Source organism: Schistocerca americana, chromosome 9 (genome assembly GCF_021461395.2).
Source record: "Schistocerca americana isolate TAMUIC-IGC-003095 chromosome 9, iqSchAmer2.1, whole genome shotgun sequence".
Lineage (NCBI taxonomy): Eukaryota > Metazoa > Arthropoda > Insecta > Orthoptera > Acrididae > Schistocerca > Schistocerca americana.
Window position 1 is genome coordinate 63,370,126 of NC_060127.1, and position 13,083 is coordinate 63,383,208.

General features: G+C 40.0%; 1 protein-coding gene across 2 annotated transcripts in view; it reads left to right on the forward strand.

Annotated features, from left to right (window-relative positions):
* Nucleotides 1–13,083, forward strand: part of LOC124551206 — a 128,827-nt gene that overhangs the window by 40,590 nt on the left and 75,154 nt on the right. For both annotated transcript variants that reach the window (XM_047126197.1, XM_047126196.1), the window contains exon 3: nucleotides 5,423–5,542. In XM_047126197.1, coding sequence (XP_046982153.1) covers nucleotides 5,423–5,542 — 120 coding nt within the window. The remainder of the gene's footprint in view (nucleotides 1–5,422; nucleotides 5,543–13,083) is intronic.

A 13,083-nucleotide genomic window follows, 5' to 3' on the forward strand; every position in this document is an offset into this window, starting at 1 on the left:
AATCCACATTGGGCATCATCTAGGGAGTCTTCAACGTAAGGGCTTATCCTTGCTAACAGTATATTTGTCAGAATTTTATATGTTGTGTTTAGTAACGCAATTCCTCTGTAGTTTGAACAATTTGTTGGGTCCCCCTTCTTGTATATAGGGCACACAACTACTTCTTTCCAATCATGTGGGACCTGTTCCTGCTTCCAGATGTTGGTGATGATTTTGTGTAAGCAGTTTACAAAAGGAAATTTACTGAGCTTCCATATATCTGTGTCTATACCATCACTTCCAGGAGCTTTATGTCTCTTCAGCTTCTTGATGCTTTCTTTAATTTCTGCTAAGCTGGGCTCTTCGTCCGATGGGTCAGCAGTAAGATATTCATTGTCATCTTCCTGAGAGACGCTTATAGTTGGAGCATTTAGTAACTCATTAAAATATTCCTTCCATCTGTTAGCAATGTCACTTCTTTCTGTTAGCAAGGAGCCATCTGGGTCTGTTATGAACTGTCCATAATTTTTTATATTCCCACTTTTAAACATATTTATGCTCTTGAAAAATCCTCTGGAGTCTGTGGTACGGTCATTCTCAGCTCTTTTTAATTTGTAATTCATAAAATCCCTTTTCTTTTTCCTAATGAGTTTCCTGGCAAGTTTCTGTTTCTCTTCAAAAATAAGTTTGTTTTGTGTTATTGGTTTTTGTAGGAATTTTTCCCTTGCTAATTTTCTATCTTCGATAGCGTTCGAGCACTCGGCATCAAACCAGGGGTTCTTAGTTGTAGTAAAATGTCCCAAAACTGAGGTAGTTGCTCGTGTGATACTTTCTTTCAGAGCGTTCCAGGCTTGATTAGTATCATCATTGTTAATTTTACTTTCCACTTCAGGTTTGTGTGTTTCTAATTCTCTAATGTACTGGTTGAGAATGTTTGGGTTTTTCAGTTTCATTGTATTAAACCTAGGAACACCATTTAATTTAGACCATTTATGTCTTGAGAGTGAGATCTTGAACTTGGCTTTTACAAGAAAGTGATCCGAATCACAGTCTGCTCCCCTTTGACTTCTGATATCATGTATGCATTTATGATGTTGTTTTTCGATTAATACATGATCAATTTGATTTTTTGTGATGCCATCTCTTGAAGCCCATGTTTGTTTATGTATATCTTTATGTGCAAAATATGTACTTTTGATCAACATGTTTTTGGAAGTGGCAAAGCTAATAAGTTTTGTTCCGTTTTCATTACTCTGCTGATGTAGACTATGAGGTCCAATTGTAGGTTTATAATGATTTTCATGTCCTAACTTGGCATTGAAATCTCCTAGAATTATTTTAATTGAATTTTTCGAGAATGTATCATATACCTGTTCCAATTTGTTGTAAAATTCTTCTTTAATATTGTCCTCTTTATCCTCTGTTGGAGCATGGCAATTTATAACATTTAAAGTCTTATATTTGCATTGAATCGTAATGTGAGATATCCTTTCATTCACTGCCTCAAATTTCCTAATAAAAGGTAACAATTTGTTGTTTATTATAAATCCTGTCCCTAGTGCATGTATTTGTGTATCATTTCCCCCATACATTATTGTATACTTATTTTTGTTTATACTTCCATTACCCGTCCATCTGGTTTCTTGTACTGCAACTAAATCCATTTTATACCTTTCAAGTTCCTGTATGACATTTATCAGTGATCCTGATCTATAGAGACTTAATACATTCCATGTTCCCATATTCATAACCTTTAAATTTTGCAAGTTCGTCATCAAGTTTGGTGGCCCAGCATTCTTGTCATTCTGATTCGTAGCAATCCATTTTCTCCTACAGGATCCTGTGATAGGGTCGCTGGCCCTAAGCACAACCCCCAACCTGGAGGACCAGGGTCTTGATTTCGGGGATGCCTACCCCTAGAGCAGTTGCTTTCACTTCAGCTAACGAACTTGCTCTGCCCGGCCTGTTGGTCCGCGGGAGGTATTTGATTTCCCTCCTACCACCCATATCTGGGAGGCGTTCCCCGATCCGCCACCTGGGGACGCGCCCTCTAGGAGTTACAGGCTCTCCCAAGGGGCCGTGCTTGCCTTTTGACTAAAAAATACAAATAAATGGTATTGCAGTCAAAAGATGGCAATGTTGGTTTTTTCTTATTTTTTCTGCAATATTCATTTCTTTCTTGTCGTTTATATACACTACTGGCCATCAAAATTGCTACACCAAGAAGAAATGCAGATGATAAACGGGTATTCATTGGACACATATATTATACTAGAATTGACATGTGATTACATTTTCACGCAATTTGGGTGCATAGATCCTGAGAAATCAGTACCCAGAACAACCACCTCTGGTTGTAATAACGGCCTTGATACATCTGTGCATTGAGTCAAACAGAGCTTGGATGGTGTGTACAGGTACAGCTGCCCATGCAGCTTCAACACGATACCACAGTTCATCAAGAGTAGTGACTGGCATATTGTGACAAGCCAGTTGCTCGGCCACCATTGACCAGACGTTTTCAGTTGGTGAGAGATCTGGAGAATGTGCTGGCAAGGGCAGCAGTCGCACATTTTCTGCATCCAGAAAGGTCAGTACAGGACCTGCAACATGCGGTCGTGCATTATCCTGCTGCTGAAATGTAGGGTTTCGCAGGGATCGAATGAAGGGTAGAGCCACGGGTCGTAACACATCTGAAATGTAACTTCCACTGTTCAAAATGCCGTCAATGCGAACAAGAGGTAACCGAGACGTGTAACCCCATACCATCACACCCGGTGATACGCCAGTATGGCGATGATGATTACACACTTCCAATGTGTGTTCACCGCGATGTCGCCAAACACGGATGCGACCATCATGATGCTGTAAACAGAACCTGGATTCATCTGAAAAAATGACGTTTTGCCATTCGTGCACCCAGGTTCGTCGTTGAGTACACCATCGCAGGCGCTCCTGTCTGTGATACAGCCTCAAGGGTAACTGCAGCCATGGTCACCGAGCTGAGAGTCCATGCTGCTGCAAACGTTGTTGAACTGTTCGTGCAGATGGTTGTTGTCTTGCAAACGTCCCCATCTGTTGACGCAGGGATCGAGACGTGGCTGCACGATCCGTTACAGCCATGCGGATAAGATGCCTGTAATCTCGACTGCTAGTGATACGAGGCCGTTGGGATCCAGCACGGCGTTCCATGTCACCCTCCTGACCCCACCGATTCCATATTCTTCTAGCAGTCATTGGATCTCGACCAACTCGAGCAGCAATGTCGCGATATGATAAACCACAATCATGATAGGCTACAATCCGACCTTTATCAGAGTTGGAAACATGATGGTATGCATTTCTCCTCCTTACATGAGGCATCACAACGATGTTACACCAGGCAATGCCGGTCAACTGCTGTTTGTGTATGAGAAATCGGTTGGAAACTTTCCTCATGTCAGCACGTTGTAGGTGTCGCCACTGGCGCCAGCCTTGTGTGAATGCTCTGAAAAGCTAATCATTTGCATATCACAGCATCTTCTTCCTGTCGGTTAAATTTTGCATCTGTAGCACGTAATCTTCGTGGTGTACCAATTTTAATGGCCAGTAGTGTAAAAACTCAGCATATTGAACTGGTTAATGTAACTTTTCTTTTCAAATTATGTTCCAACAGTATTTTATTTTATTAATGAAAAACATCCTGTAATGAATGACATTACATATAGACACGCAAAGCCAGCTTACAAAACTCAAAACAATGAGTTACAACATTTTGAAAACCACCAGCAATAAAATCCCGGTATACTCGTGTACTGGACTTTGACTAAAATATCCTGAAACTTGAAGTCATTGTTTAGTTTCTCTGTATCTATGAAGTCCAATTGTGTATTTCACAATGGCTTCCTGTGAATATAAATCCTGAAGGAGCTGATTGCAGTACAGTGTATGTATCATTCTTTTACCATTGGTGAGCACTTGTCGCTAAACTGACAAAATGTTGTCAGTTCGTCTCTGATGACGTAAGATCACATTCTTCTTCACTTTCTGAGCTGCTAAATTAAATTTCAGACTCAGGATAACTATAGTAATCTCTCTCTCTCTCTCTCTCTCTCTCTCTTTTTTTTTTTAAAGCATTGCCCTAACAACAGTATGGGAGAGAGTCTGAAAGCATGCATTTTGTTGTCTAGTATCCAAAGTTGCACACAGTGAAGGTGGTATCTAATGCCAACCACCTCAACCAAAACATGACAACTAGGCTTCAAATGTAGTAGCACACACACTCACATGTGACTGTCAATGCTGAAATGGATATAAACTGGTTTTTATTTTTTCGAGGGTCTCTTCTTACGTAGCCAGAGGGATTTTAAGTTTCTGTCAAGATGACCAAAACGAGGTAACCCAGGGTTATTAACTATATTATAAAGCATTCTCAGATGGATTTCAAAGCCACTGTGTCACAGTTTTAGAATCTACAACTTCATCTCATTTTCTGGGCTTTTACGTAAAATAAACTTTAGAAACGAACCACGAACCACTTGGAACAACTTTTATGCGTGGCACTTATCATTATGAATTTTTAAATGTGTCGATAAGCAGTTTATTTATAGTATGGGTACAGTGTTTGTAGGTAATTGTTAAATTATGCAGAATGACTTCATATAGCATGATGGCTAATGGAACGGACACTGCTGAAAAGCCTGCTTCGGCCCCTCTACATATTTCCTCTCTCTTTGCTGCTGCCTTTTATTTTGAGTGCGCCCTCCAGTCCATAACAATACATTTCTCTCTCTCTCTCTCTCTCTCTCACTCACTCACTCACTCACACACACACACACACACACACACACACACACACACACACACACACACAGAGAGAGAGAGAGAGAGAGAGAGAGAGAGAGAGAGAGAGAGAGAGAGAGAGAGAGACATGGCGTGTCTCTGTGGTTGGCTGATACTCACAGCTTTAATTGGTTTTTTGATTAAAAGTCCATTTCACAACCGTAAGTGTAAGAAACTCAGATTCTAAACTTCCCCTTTTTCGGGCACGTGGAAAAGGCTTAGCTTTGAAAACATTTAGTGCACCAAAATCACTCTTGGTCATTTTTACTTGTCTCCTTCTTCCTTTTGATTCCAGCCAGTCCTCCTCTTCATCCACCATAAATTCAAAAGCTTGTCACCCAGTTTTATGACTTCATTGTTAATTTGCTCAATAAGAACTCTGTGGTGATTACACAAAAGTTTAGTTTGATTATATTTATGCCTTATTTTTGTGTGACTGCTCTGTAAAGTTAGTGGGTTATTTTTTTTTACCCAGGAGTATTCATTCATTTTATTTACTCTTTGAGATTACTTTACCATTTTATTGAGAGCAATTTATGAACTGTCTTATCACTTCAAAGTCTCGTCACAGTGAAGTGAAAGGAAGCGGTTACAATTTTATTCTCATTTATGTGTTTTTCAGATGATGCCACCATCCCAACCAAGGTCTTCAAAAATGACATTTGTAGGTTGATTGATTTGCCAGAGCGCCATACGGATCCTGGATCAGAGACTGAATTTTCATTTCAGGAAGAAGAAACAGGTACGACTTCACTTCATTTACATTCATATTTTGTAGTTTAGAGGGATGAGCATTGGCTATTTCTCACAGCAGCATGTGATGTGACTTTAAAGATATTTTGTGTGTTCCACTGGCAATAATTGACTGAGTTGCCATGGCTTCTACAGTTACGACACAGCAGATAGTTTGAAGATGCAGAAGATGCTTTCAGTGTTGTAAGAACACTACGTGTACTGCATTGTGGTGTAGATGTTGCAAATGTGTGTCACAGTACATAAAGTGTTTCTTTGTGAAGCAACCACCACTACTTATTGTTACTGTTTGTGGTTTCACCGTCAAAATTTATTGTCTTCAAAATAAAACTGTTATGATTGATGCCAATTTACATTTTTTCCACTTACAGATCTTCTAAGTTACTGTAACTGAGTCCCTGCAAACTTTTTTTCCCTCCAGCATTTATAAGGCGCATAAAATGGGTAAAAAACATTGAGACAGTAGAATCGGTGTATCTTGAGATAAGTGTGAAATATGTATATGTCAACAAAATGACCTAATTTGATGCATAGGAGGTAAGAAACTGCTGCACGATTGATATCTTTACACCTATCTCAGGAAAGAAGTATCTCACTGTTCAGTGCTTACACAGCTGTCAGTAATACAATAAGCAGGCCTGTGCCTTTTGTTGAGATCTGGCATCCACTTTCTGTTTCTTTCTTTTCTGTCAGCATTTAAGAACAGAGCAGTGCATTTAACTTACTCTTTCATTTGTGTGTTATGATCTGCCATTAACAACACTGTAGCCTGTGGGTAAAAAGTTTAGATGCAAAATGATCTACAAAGAATACACTTTGATTCCTGGCATCATATACAAGTTGAACTTGATTCACTACAAATAAATTTTGCTTACTGTGTACAAAGGTAATAAGATCGCAGATGTACTGTGATGGAACCCTTAATATACTTGGATTTTTTTTAGGAGTGCAACTCGGTTTTCTTCACTTCATGTTTTGGGTATTTCTGATGATGGTTTTTTGATTTCTTAATATTACAGACATATTGTTTGAAGAATGGAAAAGAAAATTGAGAATGCGCTAGGTGACGATCAGTTTGGCTTTAGGAAAAGTAAAGGGATGAGAGAGGCATTTCTGATGTTACGGCTAATAATGGAAGCAAGGCTAAAGAAAAATCAAGACACTTTCTTAGGATTTGTCGACCTGGAAATGGCGTTCGACAATATAAAATGGTGCAAGCTGTTCAAGATTCTGAAAAAAGTAGGGGTAAGCTATAGGGAGAGACGGGTCATATAGAATATGTACAACAACCAAGAGGGAATAATAAGAGTGGACGATCAAGAACGAAGTGCTCGTATTAAGAAGGGTGTAAGACAAGGCTGTAGCCTGTCGCCCCTACTCTTCAATCTGTACATCGAGGAAGCAATGATGTAAATAAAAGAAAGGTTCAGGAGTGGGATTAAAATACAAGGTGAAAGGATATCAATGATACGATTCGCTGATGACATTGCTATAGTGAGTGAAAGTGAAGAAGAATTAAATGATCTGCTGAACGGAATGAACAGTCTAATGAGTACACAGTATGGTTTGAGAGTAAATCGGAGAAAGATGAAGGTAATGAGAAGTAGTAGAAATGAGAACAGCGAGAAACTTAACATCAGGATTGATGGTCACGAAGTCAATGAAGTTAAGGAATTCTGCTACCTAGGCCGTAAAATAACCAATGATGGACGGAGCAAGGAGGACATCAAAAGCAGACTCGCTATGGCAAAAAAGGCATTTCTGGCCAAGAGAAGTCTACTAATATCAAATACCGGCCTTAATTTGAGGAAGAAATTTCTGAGGATGTACGTCTGGAGTACAGCATTGTATGGTAGTGAAACATGGACTGTGGGAAAACCAGAACAGAAGAGAATCGAAGCATTTGAGATGTGGTGCTATAGACGAATGTTGAAAATTAGGTGGACTGATAAGGTAAGGAATGAGGAGGTTCTACGCAGAATCGGAGAGGAAAGGAATATGTGGAAAACACTGATAAGGAGAAGGGACAGGATGATAGGACATCTGCTAAGACATGAGGGAATGACTTCCATGGTACTAGAGGGAGCTGTAGAGGGCAAAAACTGTAGAGGAAGACAGAGATTGGAATACGTCAAGCAAATAATTGAGGACGTAGGTTGCAAGTGCTACTCTGAGATGAAGAGGTTAGCACAGGAAAGGAATTCGTGGCGGGCCTCATCAAATCAGTCAGTAGACTGATGACCAAAAAAAAAAAAAAAAAAAAAAAAGTTTGAGCTATGCCGAAGTTTAATTCCATATCTTATTACAGATGCAAAGTACATGTAATATATTACTTACATTTACAAGACTACTTGGCAATTGACACTCGTGTGCCTGACAGAGGATTCATCAAACCACTTTCATACTACTTCTCTAGTGTCCTGCTCTCGAACAGTGTGCAGGAAAAATGAATACTTACATTTTTCTCTGCAAGCTCTGATTTCTCTTATTTTATTAGGATGAACATTTCTCCCTTAGCAGGTTGGTGTCAACAAAATAGTTTCACATTTGGAAGATAAAATTGGTGATTGATCTTTAGTGAAAAGATGTTGCCACAATGAAAAATTCCGTAGTTTTAACGATTGACACCCAAATTTGTGTATCATATCTATGACACTCTCTCTGCTATTTCATCATAGTACAAAATGAGCTGCCCATCTTGAACTTTATGGGTGTCCTTTCCTTACGTTCTTGCTGATAGTATTGTATACCATCATCATTACAAATGCTGGGCTATTTAATTTATTTGTGAAGTGTTATATATGCGAGGCCTGTGACATATTTTTCTCCAGGTGCATTCCTAGGATTTTCATGATCATTTTGCTTCCTGGTTTTTGTAATGGCCTTGGCACAGTGGTAACACAGGTTCCCGTCAGGTCACCAAAGTTAAGCTCTGTAGGCTTGAGCTATCACTTGGGTCTCGTAAATTGACATACGGCCGGGAGAGTGGTATGCTGACCACATGCCCCTCCATATCCGTATCCAGTGACGCCTGTGGGCTGAAGATAACATGCCATCCGACCGGTACTGTAGGGTCTTCGTGACCTGTTCGGTTGGAGTTCAGTTTTTTAAATCGTTGTTTTTGTGGTGAATTTGAACATCATTTAACTTGACTTGGTTTTTTTTAAACTGTCGTAACTTAGTTTTTTCGATGTTTAATTTGAAGTAATTTAGATTAAAGCAGTTACCTAATTTTTCTCGAGTATTTAAGATAGTTTGGGGACTTTGGTACATACTATTAGTGTCAGTGATTTCAGATTCGTCATTTGCTAATAAAACTGTGTGACAGTCAATATTAAGGAAAAAAAATGGGAGATATAACTGAGCTTTAAGGAATTCTTTGTGAAATGAAATGGTTTTGCATTCTGAACCACAGTTGCCACTCCCTGATGTTATAACCACTTCTTGTCTTCAGTTTGTTAGGTGGGACCTAAACTGTTCTATTAGAGTGCCCCTAATGCCTTATTTTTTCGAGTTTAGAGAGTAGCAAGCAGTGGTTCACACTATCGAAGGCTGTCAGTAGGTCACAAGAATTTTTTGTGCCATGTAGGCAGTTGTCTCGAAAGGAGCTAATTTTGTCTAGAAAGTGGTTGATAGCAGGTATTGTGCTATTGCCTTTTTGAAACCCATACTGATTATTTGAATTTTTTTTTAAATTTTTGTGTGAAATTTTGAGTTTATATTGTGAGTCCCTTTCCAAATATTTTTGATAGTGGTGGAAGTAGAGGTATTGGGTGATAGTTTCTCATAAATTCTTTTGTGCTGTTTTTGAGTAGTGATTTAACTATTTCATAATTCAGAGTATCTATAAAACAACATCAAAGACTTATTAACTATTGCGGATAGTGGTTGTGCAGATTATTTTAGAGACTGTGTGTAACACTTTTGTTGTTATTCCATCCCACCTGCTGATCTTTCTTTTTAGTGACAGTATCATATTATTTACATCTTTCGTAGTAATTTTGCTGAATTTCCTGAGAGAAAATTGCTCAGTGCCAAAGAAATTAACCTTATCTGTGTAATCTTGTACATTAATATTTGATTTTTTTTTTTTTACATTTGTAAAGAATTCATTAAACAGTGCTGAAATTTGAGCAGGATTTTAAGAGTTTGGCCCTTTGTCTTGATTTTGGAAATATTGGGACCTCTAGCTATAGTGCATGTTTCAGCTTTGATCGCTGACTAAAATGTCTTTGATTTGTTCTTACTACCCAAGATAAATGTATTATTTGCCAGTTCTTTTGTGCCTTTCTGAAAATATTTTTGTAGCTTTTATATAGACAACAAAGTTGGGACTTTAGCTGTGTTTTAGTTCCCTGTGGCGCTGTCTTTTCTAACAGTTAATGTTTTTATTCCTTCAGCAACCCTCTTTACTTCATTTTCTACTTCTTTATGCTGTACAGCAAGAGGGGAAGCATCATTAAAAAGTGAGCTGGAAGTTTTCCAAGAATTTAGACAAAATTTCAAATACTGTACTGTGTTCTGTCGTACAGTCTGTTATTTTACCTGTGATGGAATAAGTTCATATTTTTTTGTAAAACTGCCATTTGGTGCTGGCCTTTTTTTTTTTTTAAAGCAAGGTTCCTTTGCTGGTCACTCCATAAATAGGGCACAATGATCAGGCAGTCCTAAATCTAAACAAAAATTATTTTTCTCGGTATAAGTAAAATTTGTTAAAATATTTTCTTTGTATATTGTTGATGGTTTGTTTACTCAAGTAAAATCAGTGAAATTAGCATAAAAGCCCAATTTTTGAATAGTCAATGAATTTTGCCGAGCTATTTGTTGTGACTTGGCAAGACAGCCAAGCCACTAGGAGGTGAAGCCGAAAGGCACGCGTTTGAGCTCACGCAGGCTGGCGTGAGGTCTGGAACAGTTAAAGGATTTGAGTCTAGCAAATAAAGTACGTAGCTGTTGGAATACTTAACTTTAATCCATAATTTGTGAACATCGGTCTGACAGTACATGCATCACAAGATAAATAGCAATTGATAATGGCGCCTTGCTAGGTCGTAGCAAATGACGTAGCTGAAGGCTATGCTAACTATTGTCTCGGCTAATGAGAGCGTAATTTGTCAGTGAACCATTGCTAGCAAAGTCGGCTGTACAACTAGGGCGAGTGCTAGGACGTCTCTCTAGACCTGCCGTGTGGCGGCGCCCGGTCTGCAATCACTGACAGTGGCGACACGCGGGTCCGACGTATACTACCGGACCGCGGCCGATTTAAAGGCTACCACCTAGCAAGTGTGGTGTCTGGTAGTGACACCACACTATTGACTTCAATAACTAAATCTGTGTTGGAATCAGCAACTATTATGACTCTTTCATTGGCTTATGTTTTAAGTTTCTGCAATAGCCACTGGAATTTTGATGAAAGTGGTTCCATTATTTCCACACCTGGAATTCTGTGTACAGATAAAATTACAATATTTTGCCTCAACTCTTCACAGCAATTGCCAGATAAGTGTTCTTCATTAATACAACCAAAATTCTATCTTACTTTACATTCCACTGGTAGTATTATGAAAAGGATAGATTGATACTCACTATATAAGGAGATACTGAGTCACAGACAGGCACGCAAAAAGACTGCTGTACATGTGAGCTCTTGGCTAAGAGGACTGCTTCTATCATAGAAACCAAACTCACATTCATGTAAGCACAACTTGCACACACATGACCACTCTCTCAGGTAACTGAGGTGGACTGTTGAGCAACTGTACCTGCTAGGCAAAGCAATTTGAGTGGTGAATGTAAGGAAGAGTTTGGGGTTGGGAGGGTGTAGTGATGCTTGTGGGAATATACAGTGACATGTTGGGGAGAGAGTAGGGCTGCTAGGCATAGTGGGGAGGTTTTAGGTGGGGGGGGGGGGAGTGTAAAAGAGAGGTAGATGAGGGGAAAGAAAGAGACAGACTAGTGTGTGCGTTGGAGGGATAGAAGGCTATGTAATGCTGGAGTGGGAGCAAGGAATGGGATAGGTGTGTGAATAACAGGGACTATGGGGGCGGAGGGGGGGGGGGGGGTGAAAAGTGGAAGATGGGTTACAGGAACGTAAGATATATTGCAGCCTGTGCCATCTGGATCCTTCCTAGCAACACCAGCTTTTCTGAGTTCTGTGGGTCGGAACTCTCCACGCAACATATCCCACATTTGCAGAAACCCCCCCCCCCTTTCCCTGTCCACAGCCTTCACTAGTCCCTGTCCTTCACTCAGCTATCCCCTTTCCTGCCCCCCCTCCAGCACTATATAGCCTTCTGTTCCTCCAACACACCCACCAGTCCTTTTCTCCTCCTCTCCTGCTCCCCTTTTCCATTTTCCCCGTCCTCAAACCTTACAACTGCACCTAACAGTCATATGCTGTCGCCACCATGTCCTTGAATGCTTCTTCCTCAATCAGCACTATGTCGTCCCAGCCTCTACCCTGCTATCCCTCCCCCTTCCCACCCCAGCCTCCTGCTTACCCCCACTACCCACGCAAGGTTGCTTCATCGATCAAGTGCAGTTGTTTGCAGTTTGAGCTCAGTGGTCAGAAACAGTGGTCACATGTGTGTATATTGTGAATGTGTGTGTGTGTGTGTGTGTGTGTGTGTGTGTGTGTGTTTTCTACGTTACAAGGCGACCTTTTGGCCAAAATCCCACCCTTAAAGCAATCTTTCTGGGTGTCTGTCTGCAACTCAGCATCTCTTCTGTATGGTGAATAGCAATGTATCCTTTTCATAATATTGTCATTATTCCATCTTGGATTTTCCATTGTTTTATATTCCACTAACTTTTTACTCATCAATCTTCTGTGCAGTATACCAATTACAGTTAACTTTTATGCAATGTACAAATTTTTTGCCATACAGATCAGATTTTGCACTCCATTTAAGATGTAAGAGTTTGTCCTTACAACAATGGAAACACTTTTGTTGTCATTGCAATTTACCTGTGGAAGTTCATGTTATTTTGTTGTCCGCCCATTTTTGAAGTGATCATGTAATTGACGCATACTTATTCACCCAGGGATATCTATTTTAACATTTGAACAATGGAAATTCCCAGTTGGAATATCAGAAATGTAGGAAAAGATGGATTACTGGACTATCAAAAAATAAGGAAGAGATAGATTACTACATTCTGGAATGATGACATGATAAGTTGCAGAGATGCACAATTAACACACACACACACACACACACACACACACACACACACACACACACACAAGCTTTCGGCCACAGACTTCGTCAGAAAAAGAAATACACACCATTCATTTACACAAATAAGCACACCTCAAGCACACATAGCCCCAACTGCAGCAGCTCGGACCGGAATGCAACTGTCACATGGAATGGAAGTAGCAGTCTGGAGGGGCGGGGAAGTGGAAGGGGCAGCAGTGTATGGGTTGGCGAGGGAGGGGGGTAGGGGCGCTGTTTGGCAGAATGCTCAGGGACTAGAATGCCAACAGGTGCAGCGACAGGGGCAGGTAAGTGGGGAAAATGGAGTGAA